Here is a 19,838-nt window from a genome sequence, read left to right as displayed (position 1 = left end):
GGAAATCATAGTAATTTCGACGTTTGAGACTGGAGCATTAAAAATAAAGCAGATTTTAAAGCCATAATAATTTCTGGCTTGTTTACTTCGCTATATGATTGTCTGTTTAAGAGCCAGGCCTTTTAATTGGTGATCAATTCCTGCCGTAAGTTGTCAAAGTTGATCTAAATGAATTGCTTGTTATTTTTAGCTCTTCAATACAAGTTTATATTGAAACCATCAAGTAGGTGCATTTTTGGAGGGTTACTATAGAGTATAAAGAATTCTGTTACAAATAAATGCTCACTCACTTTTACATGGAAATCAATCAGTATTCCATGTGACGATCACTTTCGATCGAGCTGCTCGAACGCATGTCAATTGGCTACCTTTCGAGAATTCGAGAGCCGGACTTTTTATAAATAAATGTGACATACATGACTTTTTCCTGGTCGTATTTTGTACTTGGCATAACTGTGTATTCTGCGCTAAGGAACACTCCAACAATGCATTTGAGAAAGGTCGAATGCAAATTGGAAGAGCCTCACATTACTTTTTACTTTTCTTGGCCACGAATTTTGACAGCCTGCATAATGTATGTTTGAAAACGTTCGCCTTTGATACGTCCGGGAAGACCCTCAATCATTTTTGTTCTTGAATTCGTTGAAAGAACGAACGATTACACCAGAAAATTCCAGAAAGGAGTGGCACTGGCTGGACAGTGTTCACTAAGATAAGAATAGGGTCATGTTGCTTTTTATATTAGTAGGTCGACAAACCTACTGAATTGAGTATTACTAGCGGATCTAACTCATCCAGCAGATTGTTCTACCTGATCCTTAAATTTCCATAGAAGCCCAATAATATTATGAAACATCTTGATCAATCATTGTCATGTTTCAATTTACACGAAACCTAAACCTTCTATGAATTACTTAATCCATTGGTGAAAACCTGATTAAAAAAATTAGATTCTTGTGTTCAGACTGCGGGGTTTGTAAAGAGGTTCAATAATAGAAACGTATAATAAATCAATAGCTTACAAACTAAGTAAGTACATATTATATAGGAGAGAGATGTGACAAACACTACAAGCCCAAGTTTGTCGGACAGGGAGAAGTTTGTTAAATAATAATGTAGTGATATTAAAGCCAATTAGTAGCATTGACAACAATGTATCACACTCATGATAGCGAGCCTACAACGTATAGGACTATAGAGTTAATATACTATAGGTATATGATCGATATCAATCGTACGTTCGTTCACCGGCGCGTGCGCATTGTGCAATCGTTGCATCAGTGGCGCACTGCATTGTTGTTCTAATGGTGCCAATACTGTTGAAGGATGTTTGTTTGAATACTAGATAGAGACATTTAGAATTGTATACGATAAAAAGAGGAATAATAGAGGGAATAAATGTTTAACACTTAATCTAAGTTGCCACAAATCCTGCCAATGATTTTCAAAATGATCAGGTGTGTAGTACTTGTAACTGGCATATAAGATGTAAGACAGTGTATGAATATGAAAGAAGCAAAATAAGTTTGTAGTGGCTAGTGGCTTTCATTGATCTACATTCTTATGATGTTTCCATAAGAATGTAGATAGGTATGATTTTGCATTATTTTTTATGTAATTTCGTAGTCTAACCCTTTTCTCGTTCGGTAGCGACGAAATCGGATGTTGCTTTGATAAAGTATGGCAGCTTGTTTTAGATAATATCTGGACAAACTAGTCGACTGTGACTAGGCACTTCACACACTTTCCACAACACTGTGAAGAATCTTAATAATTGGCAATTTAAATAATTAATACATTAGTTTTCACTTAAGAATATTAATCTAACGCTTTCCTATTAATTGTCCTGTGAGAAATATTCTTTTATGCTAATAATTTAAAAAATTAGGCAAATTAAAGCATTGTCAGATAAATTGATGAATTATTTCGTGTAGGTATTTTGACGGAAAACTGGAATAGGTACCTATTTATCATAAACTCAAAAATCATCTTTACAGCAACATCATCTGACATTGAAAATTCGGACATTGGATATTGCTATAAATACTAAACCGGATCGAAAAATATTAGTATTTCACATCCAAATAACTTAGGATACTTTTTACGGCTGGAATGATAGAAAAGCCATTAAAATATTTGAAAGAAGGTCGATGGCTACGATAAAATTAAATTTCTTCTAATTTAATATTAATATACTAAAAGTCGCAAATAAACTAGTTCCTATTTACATATTAGGTTTATTATATAATATTTTTATATTTGGTAAGGCAGAGTTATTTAAATACCTTTCATCTATAGGTTGCTAGGCTGTTTAAAAATAACACTCATTTGGTATTTCCCATACCAACGAACTAAGTATTATTATAGCTCATTTAAATCTGCTTTAGTTTGTTTATGGTCACTAATCTCTGAAACGGCTGCACCTAATTGACACATGAGAATTTCTTAGCAGTTAAACTTTTCAATATAAAACAGTACATACGTAAAATCACACCTTCTTCCCATAGGTACGAATTAAATTTGGACTTGTTCGCGCAAAATAACTTGTAGAACTTAGCTAACTAAGCATACAAAACAAAACGTTTTTTTTGTGAAATAGTAATCACCCAACCAAATCACATAAAAACACACACACAAAAAAAACACCTTGTTTCCTTAGGTCTAAGTGGGACTCGTAGAAACTTTGAGAAATTTTAGTACAGGTATTTTGTTTAAATATTACACAACAAACAAAAATTTTAAATTAAAATAAATAACTTTATACCCAAATCAAAACAAACGACGTTAGATGACACGATAAGAAAAGGACAACACTATCATCCAACCCTACGTTAGAGCGAGAAGGGAAATAATTATATAATATGACATTATATCAAAGACAAATGCTATTTCATAGCGTTTTGTTTTTGCTAAAAAAATGATTTCTCTTTATTCATGCATGCAGAGGGTTACTTGGGGCAATTTTGAAATATAAAATGAACGAAAGATACAATGACATAAAAATATTACTTTTATTATAATATTTAGTTTGATATAACATCAAGTTAATTTAAAACATTATTTGTCAAAGAGTGATATAAAAATAGCACGTATTTATATATTCTTGTACTATTCAATACAAAGTTTAATTAAAGTCTAATAAGGCATGCGTTCACCTGGCACAAGCCTGGATTTCAAGTAACAATACATTTTTGTTTATTTCATTGTTACAGTATCTTCATTGTCTTATATGTTCCTTATTTTTAATATCACAATAATACAATATGTTAATCGTATTTAATTAATTAATTTTTTAAATACAAAGGTCGCAAATGTTTGTCTTTCAAGTTTCATATAAATTTATTTCTTGATAAGAACAAAATATAGGGATTTCAATATAACATACCCAACCAAATTTCTAAAGGGAGAATTCTACAAAAAAAAAGCGTCTTTGCTCCGATCCTTGTGGCACAGTTAGTCGCCTATTACCTAAGTAATGGAAGCATTAACTCGTATAGAAATAGTAAAGCTAAGTTATTTAAATTAAAGAAAAAGAAAAGGAATAAATCTTGATAGAATTTCCGAGAAATCAAAATGTTAACTACCCATATTAGTATGTATAAAACTAAAATATTATAACATAAGGATTATAGCATGGGATATTATAGATTAATAATGATTAATGAATATAAAGACTTATGATTAGCACCCGGTAAAAACCTGGATTTAAAACTTAACAACTACAAGATGAAGGTTTTAATCATCCTCATTGGCATTTAGCCCTTGAAGTTGCCGTTCCCTGTTGCGGTACAACGCATATAAATGGAATAGCGGCGCTATACCGATAACCGTTTGCCGAGCCCGTCTTTGATCAAGCTAAGGAGTAAAAGATAAAAATATAGATTAATAACAGAAAAGATCGCATGCGGTATCATGCAGAAGAATACAAGCATGCAGAATAGAATTATATGTTTTGACATGCGTATTATAAGACTGCTCAAAGTGGGACGATAATGAAAAGGTGGTGATATAGGATGATAAATGTTGATAATGAATCCAAGCAAAGTAACAACTTGATTCTGTAATTTGCCTGGGTCTGTGGAATACAGTAGCACATTTTTATGTGAAGGCTGCTTTCTTCAGTGCTATTTGCTATTTAAATTAATTTGACGCCATCTTAGAATCCCAATGACCATTCAAGGCGTGTTTATTATCATTAGATCAATCAAACAGCTCATTATTTGAGTACAAATTGACTACTATAAATCTAAACTTTTGAGTCTATTTCATAGCCTTTCTAAATCAACCAAGCAAAAATTCAGCAATTCTTTTTTGTCCAAACTTAGGCCTAAATCGAGGTCGCATTAGCCACGGTCAGACAAACCAACTGTATTTGCACAGCTTAAAATATTGCTTAGAATACTTCTATAGATAGAGCACAATGAGATCGTGAGTCCAACTTATTTGCAAAACAAAAGTTCAACGAACTAAAAATACCTACGGGTGTAAAAGATACCGTGTCTAACAAAATATTTGCATAGACATAATTATTGTGACAATAGAACGAGATTATAAACGGAGAAATTCCCGTGTGACGTCATCAGACAGGACTTTAAAGAACACGGGAGTAATAGATCGAGAAGAATGGTGAATTTCCAGAAGGATGACGCAGACTGCTGTATGACGTCATCGCTCATGAATCGCCGGGAATAGACCACGATATCCGTCGGTGCATTTCTGAATTCTTAACCCATGTGTGTCACATGACATTATTATTGAAAAAATATATTGTTTTTCTTCTTTATTAGCACATTGGTTCGAATGTAAAGCATATGATCTGTTAGTCGCGCTATTTTGGAAAGAGTCTTTAAATTTAATTCAGGTAAAAGTTGAGTCTGGAAAAATAATTTATTTTAATGTGTCCAGATATGGCGAATATTTTTGTATGACGTAAAAATGGAACGCTATCATAAGCCTTGTATTTAATAAGTCAACATAATATTAATGTTGCGAATCGCACACGTAATCATAATTTTTATCAGATAATTCTGTTTATTTATTCTACCAAACTAAGCATTAAGGATGTTAAACGTTCTCATTTAAAATACTACGAACAATTGCATAAATCATTTCAGAAACTAATTAGGTGTTTTTGGATATTTTATTGGAGCTAAGTTAATTGTGTTAACTTCACAATTTGTTTATGACTAGTAAAATCAGTCAAAAAATAGGGCATTCACTCCAGGATGTGGTAGTAGGTTCATTGAAAAAAGGCATAACGTTATTTTAAACTGCTTGGTGGTGTAAATCGTTACACCGATATCCGCATAGTAACGAGCTTCTTCATCATAGCATCATACCGCAACACCACCGCCCACAAGCCGTGGTGATAATGACCACAGCTCCGTTACTCCCGCCAGATGGCTATTTGTACTTAATATTTTGTTAAAATATTGTCCTAACACAGATAAAAAAAAAACAAACAATTTTAAGCTTAGTCGAGTAAAAATTGTGTTTAGTCAAAACTATTAGGATGATGCTAATTTGTGCTTGTGCCTTCTTTCGCTAACCATAGAGTAGAAGCAAACCATAAACAAAATCTACAATGAAATATGGCGCCAAAACAATATTACGGGTCCTGAATTGCAAATTAATGTTTCAATTCATTGTGTTATTGATGTTTGAATTATTGATAAACAATTTTATTGTATTCAATATTGTTTTTCAATTTATTGTGTAGTTTAACTTTATTTTGCCTGAGGTGCAGTTGGTGGTTACGCCGCGCTAAATTAAAGCCTAATATCGTACTCACCCCCGGTTTCTGTGTACATTTAACGATAGTTTATCTATTCAATAGCGTTTTTTATATATGAGTAGTGAGACACTTGAATAGATAAACTACCGCTAAATGAACCTCAGAAACCGGGGGTTTGTCTTTCAAAAAGAAAATCAATAACCCTTCTTTGTTCCAAAATGTTTTAAGACGCTTTACAAAACCGTGTTCCCTTTTACTGAGTTCAAAAGTTAACGAAAACAAATCATTAACCTCTTTACATAGAAACATTCATTCATAGACTTTAATTAACCATTGTTTTATTTTTCTAGCGCATTTAAGGTTAGAAAGTGAAAAATATTTGAGCATAATTAAGTAGCTACCATTCATACAATGGGAGGAACTACGATGAGACAGGGAAATAGATGTTGAATACAATTAATTATACGCTCCTCAAATAGTTTTTCGGGTTAAAGTTTACCTCTGTCTGTGTTTAATAATATTGTAAGAGCCAGTTTCATAAGCCATGCCAAAGGCCTTTCGGGCGGCTTGAACAACTTTGACACTAGGTTGACCACTAACCATACGATAAGTGTCGGATAACTTATTGAATAGATAAACTAACCGATACTTATGTAAAAGTGGTAAAATGTGGGGTAAATCTTTACATAAGACTAGTCTAGTAAGTTCTAAGTGCGGAAGAGCGGCAGTTAGCTTTTTATAGTATAGTCAAATAGAAAGAGTAATCAATTCCCGGTTGTTTACACGTAATACGGTCGGTCAATACCCTATTAAGTCAGCTATTTAAATATAGATTTACCTATTTAATAAAACGGGAAATTAAACTAGGCTCTGACATTTGACTTAACCCCGACATTAGAAACGTACACAAAGTTATCAGAATACTGATTTATTGAAATTACGATCGTTTAAAAAACCGTACGAGATCACAATCATGAGCTAAAATTTCGGGAATATACGGTTTTTTGTGACACAGCACTTATGCACTATTGAGTTATTGAGTCAAATTTAGTGTTGTCATAAAATGATACAAGGGGTTACTTTAACTGTCATGCAGGTAGTTATTTTGTTTGTGCATCGAACCATCTATTAACCTGTTATCGTGTTCAATTTTTACACATACAATTTCGATATCATGATGTTTATTTGATAAATAATTTAGCAATATTATAAGTGCGATAAAATACGGTATAATAATGGTGCCCATCAAGATTAAAGAACTAAAGAAAATTTATATTAATCTAGCTAATATTGGACAAAATAATTTTTGAGCCAGTTTTTTTATTAGTTTGTTGTGGAAAATAATAATTTAACCTAGTTCTCTAATTAGTAATTATCTATGCCTCATTCTTAATTCAAGTACAAAAGCCCACAGAGTAGTGAAACTAGGGGTTAAAAGCCACAGTCTATTTAAATTTAGATTACATGAGTATAAATAACATAGATACATTAACAATAGGACAATGACCTCAACACTGTAAAATACTGTTATAAAGGCACAAAGGCTAGACTAGACAAGTGCAATAACCCTAGGTCTAGCATTTTAAAACACACCTTTCTGCTTTGGACTATACCTAAATATAAATATTATTGGACTACTCACACACTGTTATTTAATTCTAAACTAAACAGAGCTTGTACTATGGATACCAGATAACTGATAAACATACTTAATTTACTTCTAAACAAAAACATACCGAAAAACTATCCATAGATAATAGAGAAAGACAATTTAAATTCTTAATATTTTTTTTCTTCAATAATTTTATGGCTACTATTTGTCATAATCAGCGGACAGTAATTATTGATCTCGAAGGCAATTACTCTCTTTAGTAGTTATTCAAGTCTGTAAAATGTAGTCCAAATTGAAAAGATAATTGTAATCTATAGATGAGCTAAAATATTGCTATCATACTTGTGAATCTTCAAAACAAATCATCTACCTTTGATAAGCATTTAAATGGACTATCTTACAAAAATATGTAATCTGTTCAATAACCTCTTATAAATATATAGGTATTTCCAAAATGAGACCTGTTTCTAGGTACCTATGTAAAATTGCCTGCCTAATAATTTTGGTTTTTGAATAGTTAGTTCCTCTTTGCTGAGAGAATAATGAGATAGTAATGATGATAATGGCTGGACCAATTTCAATTGTCAAGAGATGAGTGATCACAAAATTGGACTAGTGTTAGATTACAAACTCAATTGTAAATATCATGGAAAATTGTTTGTAACAGGCACACTGTACTATTGATACATTCTAATGAATATGTGTTAATCATTTTTCAAGCAGAATCTCTTTAATTTATTCTATAGTTACTTAAAAAGATCTTTCTAGATTAAATTTGGCAATGACAGTAAACAAGTTTGGCTCTATTTTGTTAGTCTGTTTAGTTTTAAATTAATGTAAAGAATATGTTTCCTTTTTTTACCAAAAACTATTGCACAACTACATTTGCATTTTAATAAAAGAACTGAATGCTAGGCTTAAATACCAGGTGCTCAAATTCTTTATGAGTCATAGACAATGAATTCTGAGGCTAATTGGTATGAAAAATATAAAACAAGACGTGAAAAAAAGTAGTGGATCTCAGACACGCCTCGGGAATGATCGAGCTTGATTCATACGAGGGAAGTGGCTACTTGAGTTCTATGTAATCAAACATTTTATTGCAATACAAAGCGATGAATAGGAGTTTCATGGCTCGTACTGAACACAATTGTGGGCAGATTGATATCGACGCACGTTGTCGATGCACTGGCCCGTATGTTTCGTAACAAAGAGCGGATCGTATGACGGGTGTGCAGTGGCGAGCGCCGCCGACGCGTACCAGTGAAAGTGACTAGCTCCAACACTACACACGCACTGGTTACGTTCACGGTCACACCACCAAAACGAACCCAAATACTAACACCACGCATCACCTCGTGCACTATCGATCCTCTCGCACCGCTGATAACGCTATCGTCGCCACTCAGAACAATATCGGACAATAATAACGGTATTCTCACTGTCATACTGTATTTTTTATCGATAAGAGCAAAACGAGCGAAGTGTGGCAGCATAACTCACCTTGTAGTACACATCCGTGAGGATGCTGTCCGGTAGTCCGCGGAGCACATTTCTATCGCACTTAGATTTCTGCAAGTAGTTCACTATATTCGTCAGGCACAGCTCGTATAAATTATCGGGTATTTTCTTTCCGCGCGACGACGAAGACGCGTCAGCCATTTTGCTGAGATAGATGAAAACTCGCTTCAATTTGCTCGACGATGTGACAGCTGTGATTTGCACGAACTTCACGTGGTGAAGTGCGCTCTTATTGGTCGACCGTGAGCTTCGTTTTTTGAGCTTATAAGTAAGAATGATTTTGATTGGCCGCTTTGATTTTGAAGACAGCTTGTCAGCGAACTGTCGTTCTTTGTTTAGCATACGCTGGAAATAGGGTGATAAGGAGCAAAACAGTTGATTTGTGAGGAAGATAGATATACTTGTTCTCTCTACTTTTTATATAACAGCTGATTTTTAGTCGATATGTCAGCTGACTAGCCACGCGGGAAAATTTGATATGACACCTTCGTTGTTAATTATGCGCATTTATTATATGTTTTGCGATACTGTAGCTTTATTGATTTATTTTATTTAAACATTACCTACTCATATGCATTTATAAATAAACTGAAATAGTGTTAGTATGTAATATTTTTTATTTTAGGTATCGGAATTAGGTATTGGTTACTATCTAATTTACTGTAAAATTTTAAAGGCAAAGTGGTTTTTATTTATATATTTCTCTTCTGAAAATTTACACTATCTCGTGGTGTTTAATTGTCGTTCTTATTACGTTTGTTCTTATTTATCCTAACAGGCACAGTAGTGAATACTTAAAGTATTACCTAAAGTAGATTAAGCACGTGGGCTATATGAAATTGGCTTAGTGTTCAAATGCGTCGTCGACCGTCTGAAATAGGCTGAATTCAAGTCTACTATTTTTGCCAAGTGTGTAGGAAATAATTAGTTCTAAATCCCATCCTGAAGACAGTAATTTGAAGTCTTAGTACAAATTAAGGCTAAAACTACACTCCCAGTCGTTTCATATACATTGACCGTTGGCGAGAAAAAATCCTTGACTTAATCGATAACTTAAGGCGTTTAAATGCCTTTTGTTAACATTCCCATTCCTGGAAGCTCCATAACTCTACTCCGTCACGCCCCCCTACAATCACCACGTGTCAAATCTCACGTTTGCTTGTTTCGAGTGCACACCCAGCCTTGTGACTGTTACGCACGTGGTTTATATAAAACGTGCGAGTTTCGAACAAGCGTAAGTTTTAATTGATTTTGTACCTAGTTTTGCATTTATATGGTTTACCGAACTTTACTCTGATTGCGTGAGCGCCTGGTGTTATTTAATCGCGTCTATTTGTAATGCAACTATTAGGAATATTTTATACAAACTAATATTATTTAAAAGAACAGAAATGGAATGGAAATTAAAATAGTTGAACAGACGTGTATGTATAAAAGTAGCAGGGAGATATTTTTTTTACGAAACACAATTGATGAATTGATGCTCGTAGGTCGTTATTAGCCATCAAAATAAAGGATCATCATTTAAATACTAAAAGGCCATCGTCCATTTCACGAAGGCGTGCGAAACGCTTTCTGAATTGATTATTCTACTCATCTAGACTTTGATTTGCATGACGACGCAGACGCCGAAACTGGTAAACGAATGTACTATAGTTTAGTTGAAGGTTTAGGTCTTTTAGGTCATACTGAAATAAGTTAAAGGAAAATAAAACAAGTTATAAATTTGAACAATTTATATTGAGAATAACTAACATTTAACACTAACATTAAACAAAACATCACCATGTCTAACTAACTTAAAGCTGTCTACAGCGTAAATGCTTTCACTCCACTCAAATTTTACACCATACTATATTTCAAGTTACATTCGTATTCATTATGTCTAGCACGAAAACTTTCGAAAATGTGTTCGTAATGAAGTCGAAACCAATTTGTATGGGAATCGAAATTCGTCTTCATTTTGGAACATCTAATATTTCTTCCTTCGAAATGAATACTTTTGTCAGTATGACAGAACTTTAAAGTTCCAATAGTTGTAAATCGGCAGTACGAACCTTTAATTTGCCATAGTGCCGTAGTTAAATTCGAAAGCTAGCTATTAGGCTGTTCGTGCTCGAGCTAGAGATTATTTAACGAACTATAGTTTTATCAAAACAAAGGCTGTATGAAAACATTAAAAAATGTAACTTGAATTATTAGTAATGGCAACAAATTTCTTGAAACAAAAATACAGCGTCCGATATTGCACCCTACTGTAACGTAGTAAATAAATTTGAAGTTTTTTCTGTAGTTAACATAAGTTATCATAGCTTTGGCTCGCATTTCATCCAATTTCAATGGAATCCTTCGGCGTGGGCACATTGACATCCATTAGAGGTCTATTCCGAGCTGTTTATGACAAAGAAACTCATTATTACTGGTTCTATAACTACTTGATGTAGCTACTGTGTCATATGAGGTAGGGTAGTCACTGCATAGATTTACTATGATGAAGTAATACCAAGGGCATATAGCATGAGCTGATTGTAAACAATTTATTTTAGAATTATTTACATGTAACGGCAAGTTTATATACATAGTTATTTATTTAGGAAATTCAATAAGCTCGAAATATGTAGTAACTTTAATCAATATAACAATATTGTAAGACCGACTCGCATGTGGCGCCCTCTGCACACAGACTAGAACTAACTCGGATACTTATAGTATGAGTTTGGAAACCAACCTAAAGAAGAATCGCTTGCACCACACGAACCTTACACATACAATTTTCTATTCTGGCACGGGACATTCGAGTAAGTCATTGCATCAGCCTATGCTATATGGACTCAAGGCCTAACCCCTCCCTAGTTCAAGATGAGGCCCTTGCCCAGCAGTGGGACAGTGGGCTGTGTGTAACTACACAAACATGGTAGGGTGATGCTGTAAAGTCTTGTATTGTAACAATGTCAACTACTATTGCTTGCCGATGGTGAACTTGGAGACGGTCTCCAGCAGGTTGATGTAGGCCGCATGCTCGTACGCCGTGCTGAAGTCCGATAATTTCTGGGCAAACTCGTTGCTGATGCCTTTCTCTTCCAGCAGGTTCATTAGAAGGTCGTACAGGTACTGGAATAAGAGATTTTTGAGTTAAAATGTGAATTGTAAATGTTTAAGTATGGCTGTGGGAGGCATGACGAAGTTTTCGATAAAAATTCTAAGTTATTGGTAATTTTAAAATTGAAATATTGATTGAAAGCACCTCCTTCTCGCTAGTTATAGTTATACCTTCATAGTTTTTGGAATTAAGTTACGAAGTATTTACAAAAAGTAGAACAGACATAATAGCTAAGTTTATGTTTGTTTCTCACAAAAAGCCAAAAAATTTCAATTTTTTTTGCAATTTTTCCATAATTACAAGTACATTTAATAAAACAAACATTATAAGCAATATAAAACAGAAAGACACAATCAATGCATACACAAATTCAAGTTTAAAAAAAAATACAAGTCCAAAAAACGTAAAAATAAATGACCAAAAAGTGTAGCATATCAATGAATATCGTTCACACAAGTGAACAGATCAACTTCACATCAACGCATTAATTTACCCCGATTTTGGCACCTGACCACTACATGTGCAATAGTATCAAGTGTGGCATAGAAATGGGGCAATGGTCCGACAAGGATTCGAACCCGAGACCTTGTAGAAGGCGTGTTTTACCTCGAAGCCATGGCGACAAGTATAGTGGAAATCAAATTTATGGGTCAGTATACTCAGTATCAAGTTGATTATGTCATGGGTTTTAAATAACCATAGTAGACGCGTAGCCTTTACGTTTTGGTTAGATTAAAAGATTTCCTTTTTAAAAAGGTGTAAAGTTACTTGTCTAAACAAATGTTATGCCTAAAACAACTTCAATAAAAAAATGGTAATAATAATAAAATATAAGCAATATTTACGTACCCCGTCAAGCACGTCGCCAGCGACTGCGTACACTTTGTCGTTCCACTCGCCTTTGTAGATGGTCACCTCGTCAATGCCGAAAATGTCATCTGGAAGTTAACATTACTCATATTAGCAAAAATACGCAAATTTATACGATTTTTGTCTAGAGTAATGCAATATTATAATCAGAACAACTGTTAAATCTCAGTTAAAATTCGTATACCAAGTAACAAAAGCGTAAAACCTATTTAAATATTTTGTGCTTTGATCTCTGCAACTCCATGAGAAAAATGAAAAATGTGTATTTCAATCATACAATTTCTATATTATTATACTTACTGTATTCATCGCCGGAAGCCGGTGGGGGCTCATTGAGATAGGAGCAGGTGAAGCCGAGGGTGGTGTCTCCACGCACTAGGTCCACCTCGAACTGCGGGCGCGAGCGCATCTCCGAGAACTCCTGCTTGTCTGGCTGCACCTCGCCCTCCAAGTCATCAGAGTCTACTGTGTGGTTCACGTTGAATGTGATTTTGACCCTGTACCAAACAAATTGTTATAAAGTATTATGTAAAACAACACGCCATTGTCTAACATACCAATGCCGAAACAGTACTTAGTTCAAAGTGATAATACGATTATTCTGATCTTACGAAATGATTTTTCGTACTCCCGACGTTTCGATCGAATTGCATCGACTGTGCTACGCTACGCAACTGTGCGCGACACAAGCTGACTCTAGTGACCACAAATCCAAAATAAGGTATCGTAAACCTTAAAATTCTCATCGCATTTAAGCTATTTTGTATTATGTGTACAATTTTGTTTGACGCTACGTCAAAATGATAGACAACAGTTATGTTTTCAGTTCAAATGAGGAAGAAGTGAGATCCTATAATGGCACATACTCAGTAAAGAAAGTGGTTTTCTTTATGAAGTCTGTTGTTGCTGTATTGTTCCATACTCCCTGGCAAGTGACACAGAGAGTATTCTACTTGACATCATTACTGTACCCCACACTTGGCACCCATACACGCCATGTGTTAGCGCGACGAGCGTGGCATATGTGTGGGGATAAATACCTTATATTATTCTTGTCTATTATCTATACTGATCTCAGCAGTGCAGAAGTAATAGACAAGAAAATCATACAAATATTACAACAACAAAACATTATAGGTAAAACTGATTTCCCTATGCAACTGTAAATAATCTATCTACTTCTACTAACTACTTCTTCTAGAAGAAGAAGATCTATCTACTTAAAAAACTCAATGTGGAACTCACACTTCATCCTTCAGCTGCTTAGTGAGCACAACCTCGGCACCATCACCGGCCACCACAAATCCATCAACATCTTTAGGCAGAGTCTTGACCTTCTGTGCCTTGCGCTCAGCTACTATCTCCTCAGTCAGGAACTCTACCAGTTCTCTTTCACCTATAACATTAAACAAAGATTGTATGTTATTCTTTCTATTATCTGTTTTGTTCATTTAGTTACTTAAAAACTATTATAATATAAATATTGTAGTACATTTACTATAATATAACTTATGAATTTTCTTGTATAAAAATCTGATTTAGTAAGAAATATACAAAAATTCTACAGTATAACACATCTTTATAAAAGTTGCATCACTACATTGTTTGATATCATAACTTATCTATACACAACATGGATTTATTTTGATAAGGAACATCTCAATTATCTCACAGTACTGCTGTGTATTACTTGTCTAAATAAAGTGATACTTTATCAATACTATTATTGTATAAACAATTCAGCTAATACATTAAAATAATATACTAACCTAAAATATAATCCAGCTTTAAATAGTATATATTTAATTACTTTTAGCAGTATCTTACAATACTATAAATTGAATTAAATACTAATTAAAGTTAATACATAGTAGTAAGATCTCTGTCTTAAATTCAAGGTAGCAGATCTTGACATGAGTGTAAGCTTATCATAAACCAAAATTTGTTTTGATAAGATAACCTAAGAGCTTTCTGAGGGCACTCTATTTTCTCCGTTTGTATATCTCAAGTGCCCTAGTTCTATTTCTAGTTAGTAATAATAATATAATAAGAATTGTCCCATGTTTCTATGCAGGAGCTAGACAGTGGGTCAATGCCCCTGGATGTGACATGGTTTTGATGTACCCTGCAACTGGCACTCCATCTTACATGGTGAAAGACACAGTGTGGCAATTGTGCAGGGAGAATGGTTTGAAAGCTTTACTGCAAATTATGAAGATATTTACTTGTGTTAATTTTACAACTACAGTAGGTAGGTACACTAGGTACTTTAGTTATTAGGAGATATAGTATGGAAGATGTATGAAAGATCTATGATAAAACAGGATATATCTAATGCCATATGGTTTAATGCACTGATGTTTGACGATCAGGACATTATATATCTACTATTTCAAACTTTAAAACTTGGACATACTGTTTATAACTAGATATTTCTAGAAAATACTACCGTAAAATGGGGTGATTAGATATCGTGGGGTGAATAGAGAAATGTCCGGCACTTTGATATTGCTTACTCTAATTTGTTACTAGCTTTATATAGAATATTTTTCTCTATGATTTATTACACAGCAACATTTTTTCTTTAGGCTTGGCACACACAAATTTATGTCAAGTTGAAATGTCATAGAAAAAAAAGCGGTTAAAGTTAAGGTGTGCAATCAAGCAATATTTGCTGTGTAGAACTTTTGGCTAAATAGCAAATTCTCGGTTAATATACCCTGTAAGTGTGTGTAATTGGATACATACATTACTTATCTTTAAGAAAAACAAAGGTAAGTTCGTATTTGATTATTTAATATTCTCATTTCTAGCAAATTCAAAATGTTAGCTTTTTTGATCTTATTTGAGGTGAATAGATACGGGAAGGAGGTTAATAGATACGCCTTTAGGGTCAATAGATACGCCATTGGAGGTGAATAGATACGGATGAGAGGTTAATAGATACGGGTGGGAGGTCAATAGAAACATGATTTTTAGGGTTGTCAATCGAGGCATGGTTTGTCAAAGCACGTACATATTTGTATAGGTACCTACTACCTAATAATTTTAAGTGCAACACACAGGTGTTGAACTTAAAATTATTAGGTGCATGGCTACAGAGCCATTAAATATTTTTATATTTTAAAATAGAATGGGATATTTTACCGATGATGATGATGATGATGATGATTATATTTTGCCGTAATAGCTGAAGTTAATTATTATTTAGATTTATATTGGTATTTATTCGTTAGTGTCGTGGCATAAGCTTGCGCTTGAGTTAGGATCGGACGCGCGGTCTCGGGTCGGGCAGTGTTATTGGGTTCATCCATCAGGCAATTCCCGGTAGCACCGCGGAGTCTGATAATATGCTCGCCCCCTATTACGTTGGGACATAAAAACACAGTTGGCGAAATGTGGATGTTTTTAACACCTCCATCTACCACCCTCGTTTTGGGAGTACAGGCATGATATTATGTTATGTTAATTATTTATATTTATTGTTTTTAAATATTTGATAATTATTTTGAATAGGTACGCGAGGGCTACATTGCGGTGCGCCCACCATGCCGAGAATTTACAAGCCAGATCCTCGTGGCAGGAAGTATAGAAGGTACCCCAAAGAACTAATAGAGCAGGCTGTCCGGGAGTACAAGGAAAGTAACGATTCCTTGAGTTGCATCGCGAAAAAATTTGATATGGACAAATCTGTCCTTCACAGACATAGCATTAAAAATATGAAATCACAAGGTGGCCAGACAGTCCTATCTAAAGAGACGGAATTGGAATTCATAAAATATATAAACATATGTGCTGAGTGGGGCTATCCTCTTGAACTATATGACTTGAGGTTATTAGTAAAAAACTATTTAGACAATTTAGGTGTTACAGAAAAAAGGTTTAAAGATAACATGCCTGGATTAGAATTTGCCCGAAGTTTTCTAAAGAGACACAGTGACAAAATAACACAAAGGGTATCGCAGAATATTAAAAGGAATCGGGCTGCTGTTTCAGCCGATGTAATAAAAGACTATTTCGAGCACTTAAAAATATCTATTAAAGACGTTCCGATCGAGAACATCGTCAATTACGACGAAACTAATTTAACGGATGATCCCGGCCGAAAAAAGATTATAGCTAAGAGGGGAACAAAATATCCTGAACGGGTGATGAATCACTCAAAGGCATCAGTATCCATTATGATGGCGTGTACAGCGGTAGGAGAAATTATACCCCCATATGTAGTTTATAAAGCTCAGAACTTATTTGATACGTGGACCAAGTCGGGTCCAAAAGGAGTACGCTATAATAGAAGTCAATCCGGCTGGTTTGATGCCAACATATTCCACGATTGGGTAACCACTATGATTTTTCCATTTTTTGAAAATAAACCAGGCAAAAAGTTACTAATAGGCGACAATCTATCATCCCACCTTTCAATAGAATTAATAAAAAAGTGTAAGGAAAAGGATATCCATTTCATTTTCTTACCTGCGAATTCTACTCACCTTACGCAACCACTCGATGTGGCCTTTTTTCGGCCTATGAAGATAGCGTGGCGAAAAATCATTTTCCAATGGAAGAAAACTGATGGCCGTAATCAATCTTCAATCCCAAAGGGTTGTTTTCCTAGATTACTGGGCAAATTAATGGACGATCTTAAAGAAAATGGTCCAGCTAATGTCATATCTGGCTTTAGGAAAACAGGGATAAATCCTTTGGACCCATCAGAAGTATTAAAAAAATTACCGGATTGGCAAGATCCATCTAAACCAGCCGAAGCTGTTGATACGACAGTATTAAATTTTTTGAAGGAAATGCGATATGGGACTATCAATATAGTAGAACCTAAAAGAAAGAAAAAACTTCAAATTCAGGCAGGGAAAAGTGTTTTATGTTCCAGTGATGAAGAATATATTGAGTCTGACCCAGAATACTTGCCTTGTTCTGTCTTGAGAGAAAACAATGAAAAGCAAAATAAAGAAGTAAACGATATGGTCACTAAAGGCAAGGGAAAAGGAAAAAAAACAAAAGTTAAAAATTACCCACCTGTACTTGAAGATCACCGTGTTCAGCGAGAAGCAAATAGTTCCTACATCAAAACCATCCCGACTATTGAACACACAATATCACTAGACGAAGCTATTCCAAGTTGTTCATTTAACATCAGCCGGTATGATATAAGAACATTGCCTTTAATTTTTGAAGATGACCTAAATGGTATAGGTCATGTTGAAACCATTGTACAAGATGAAAATGAATATCCCAATGAAAAGAAATCGAAAAAGGTTGAAATTATTTCCAATGTGAAAGTTAGTGATGCGGAATTGAAGAAAATACTGTCAAATAAAGATAAGTCAACCGTTTCAAAAAAATGCCCTTCGCGGCGGCCCAGTTACTACAGGTCTGATGATGACATCCTAAAAGATTTGATGGCTTTAGATTAGAGTCGATTGATAATTTACTTGATTTAATAGTTTTCATAATTATTATCCCATAATGATCACTTCGAACTTTCATTTGAGTACTTTCAGTAGGTATAATATTTTAACTTTTTCGTCTTCTTAAGTTTTTCAGTCATAGCATACTTACCACTGATTGCAGTTTATACAATCATTTTACCTTAATGTGAGTTTTATTAATAGGTAGGTATTCAGCTTAGGTTTATAAGTACTATTATTTTATGAGTATTTGTGATTCTTGATCTCATTCTTTACTAAATGTAAACCAAAAACTAATAGATAGTATTTTTAGAATTTAATAGTTTTATGTTATAACTAAAACATTATTTTATTTGTTATTTTTTTATAATCAAACCCTCATTTTACACAGGTGATTTCGCGATAGATATAATGTATCTATCGCGAAATCACCTGTGTAAAAATCACGCGATATCATCGCGATAGATATATATATTTAGCTGGGTTTGCCGTGTACTCTAGGAAAGTTGTGTGCAATATGTACAAATATTGTCTTAATAACACTGATTAAAAATAAAAGTTGATTTTGACAACCCTAGTGTTTTTTCTCTATTCACCCCCCTCCCGTATCTTTTGACCCCTGTTTCCAGGTAAATAGAAAACGCTTACTTTTTCTTAATTTACTAGTTATTGACACGTTTTAATTAATTTTCATCATAAATATTTAGTAAATTGCAACGTGACTCCTGATTTTACAATACTTCAATAATGATTCGCATATAAAATATTTAAGAAAATCGATGTAGAAGTTGAAAATTGTGTCTATCCACCCCATTTTACGGTACTAAACACTTACCATCTACATTGACTATGAATGGATATAAGTCTAAAATAGAATTCTATAAGCTACTGAGAGGATAAGGACACGAGGACTCACCAAGAGCTTTGGATTTCAAGGATTTATCATATTGAGTGGATTTCTCGTATAATATAGCTGTAGGCAAATATAAGGTTAATAAAACTTATCATTCCTTCTGTGATTATGTAAAGGATTGTATGCTTATGGGCTTTGACAGGTTAGATCAGCGTGGGGGGTCAATTTATTGGGATGATCACTGAATGGTGTAATCACATAACCTAAAAATGTATGCCCAAAAATTTGTTATCTTACCTTTTGTGTGCATTGCCTTCAGGCCGCAACCGCAACTGCATGTGTTTGAATGGTTGTGTAAGAGCGTGGAGGAGGCCGCAACCCCATCCAACCTCTTTGAACAGCTCATGTGCCATATCCCCCGGGTGAAATCACGTTTTACGGGAGCCTGTGTACGGGATACCAAAGCACCCGTTAAACTTGTGTTTTTGACGCAATTCTGTATTACCCTTTGCGCGGTCTTTACTAGTCCATTCATTGTTAGTGCTATTTTGTTTTACGCTGCGTTAATTCTTGAAAATTATTCGAAAATGTGTCAGAAGACACAATAGAACGCCGCGAGTTGCCGGTGAGATAAGACGAAGTTGCCAGCAATAAATTATTAGTACGTTTCGACCATTCCTTTCGAGATAACGTGCATATCAGCAGCTTTATCTGAAAAAAAACCG

At 34.3% G+C, this 19,838-nt stretch overlaps 3 protein-coding genes across 4 annotated transcripts in view; 1 reads left to right on the top strand and 2 right to left on the bottom strand.

Annotated features, from left to right (window-relative positions):
* The window catches only part of Pat1 (Protein interacting with APP tail-1), a 67,447-nt gene extending 58,396 nt beyond the window's left edge, over positions 1 to 9,051 (bottom strand). For both annotated transcript variants that reach the window (XM_076121737.1, XM_076121738.1), the window contains exon 1: positions 8,850 to 9,051. In XM_076121737.1, coding sequence (XP_075977852.1) covers positions 8,850 to 9,008 — 159 coding nt within the window. In that variant the 5' untranslated portion in view covers positions 9,009 to 9,051. The remainder of the gene's footprint in view (positions 1 to 8,849) is intronic.
* Positions 9,052 to 10,585: 1,534 nt separating this feature from the next.
* Positions 10,586 to 19,763, bottom strand: P32 (complement C1q binding protein P32). The gene is made up of 5 exons (XM_076121942.1): positions 19,411 to 19,763; positions 14,083 to 14,233; positions 13,138 to 13,334; positions 12,817 to 12,905; positions 10,586 to 11,978 (listed from the first exon to the last, which is right to left on the bottom strand). Exons 1-5 carry the CDS (start codon positions 19,646 to 19,648, stop codon positions 11,826 to 11,828), a joined length of 828 nt encoding a protein of 275 aa, XP_075978057.1. The 5' UTR covers positions 19,649 to 19,763; the 3' UTR covers positions 10,586 to 11,825.
* LOC142977841 (uncharacterized) lies at positions 14,267 to 19,118 on the top strand. Its single transcript, XM_076121940.1, has 2 exons — positions 14,267 to 15,611; positions 16,354 to 19,118. The coding sequence occupies exon 2, from the start codon at positions 16,386 to 16,388 to the stop codon at positions 18,264 to 18,266; it is 1,881 nt and encodes a 626-aa protein (XP_075978055.1). The 5' UTR covers positions 14,267 to 15,611; positions 16,354 to 16,385; the 3' UTR covers positions 18,267 to 19,118.
* Positions 19,764 to 19,838: the final 75 nt, after the last annotated feature.

This window comes from Anticarsia gemmatalis, chromosome 13 (assembly GCF_050436995.1).
Source record: "Anticarsia gemmatalis isolate Benzon Research Colony breed Stoneville strain chromosome 13, ilAntGemm2 primary, whole genome shotgun sequence".
NCBI lineage: Eukaryota > Metazoa > Arthropoda > Insecta > Lepidoptera > Erebidae > Anticarsia > Anticarsia gemmatalis.
The sequence above is the reverse complement of the archived record's forward strand: the minus strand, read 5'-3'. Positions and strand labels throughout refer to the sequence as shown.

What these genes read in the sequence shown, in the direction of transcription:
- P32 (XM_076121942.1), bottom strand. Translation starts at nt 19,648, where the DNA reads ATGAATGGACTAGTAAAGACCGCGCAAAGGGTAATACAGAATTGCGTC. An exon ending in AAGCAGCTGAAGGATGAAGT is followed by an intron (nt 13,335 to 14,082) that starts GTGAGTTCCACA and finishes TGTTTGGTACAG; the next exon opens with GGTCAAAATCACATTCAACG. An exon ending in CTGGCGACGTGCTTGACGGG is followed by an intron (nt 11,979 to 12,816) that starts GTACGTAAATAT and finishes CTCTTATTCCAG; the next exon opens with TACCTGTACGACCTTCTAAT.
- LOC142977841 (XM_076121940.1), top strand. Translation starts at nt 16,386, where the DNA reads ATGCCGAGAATTTACAAGCCAGATCCTCGTGGCAGGAAGTATAGAAGG.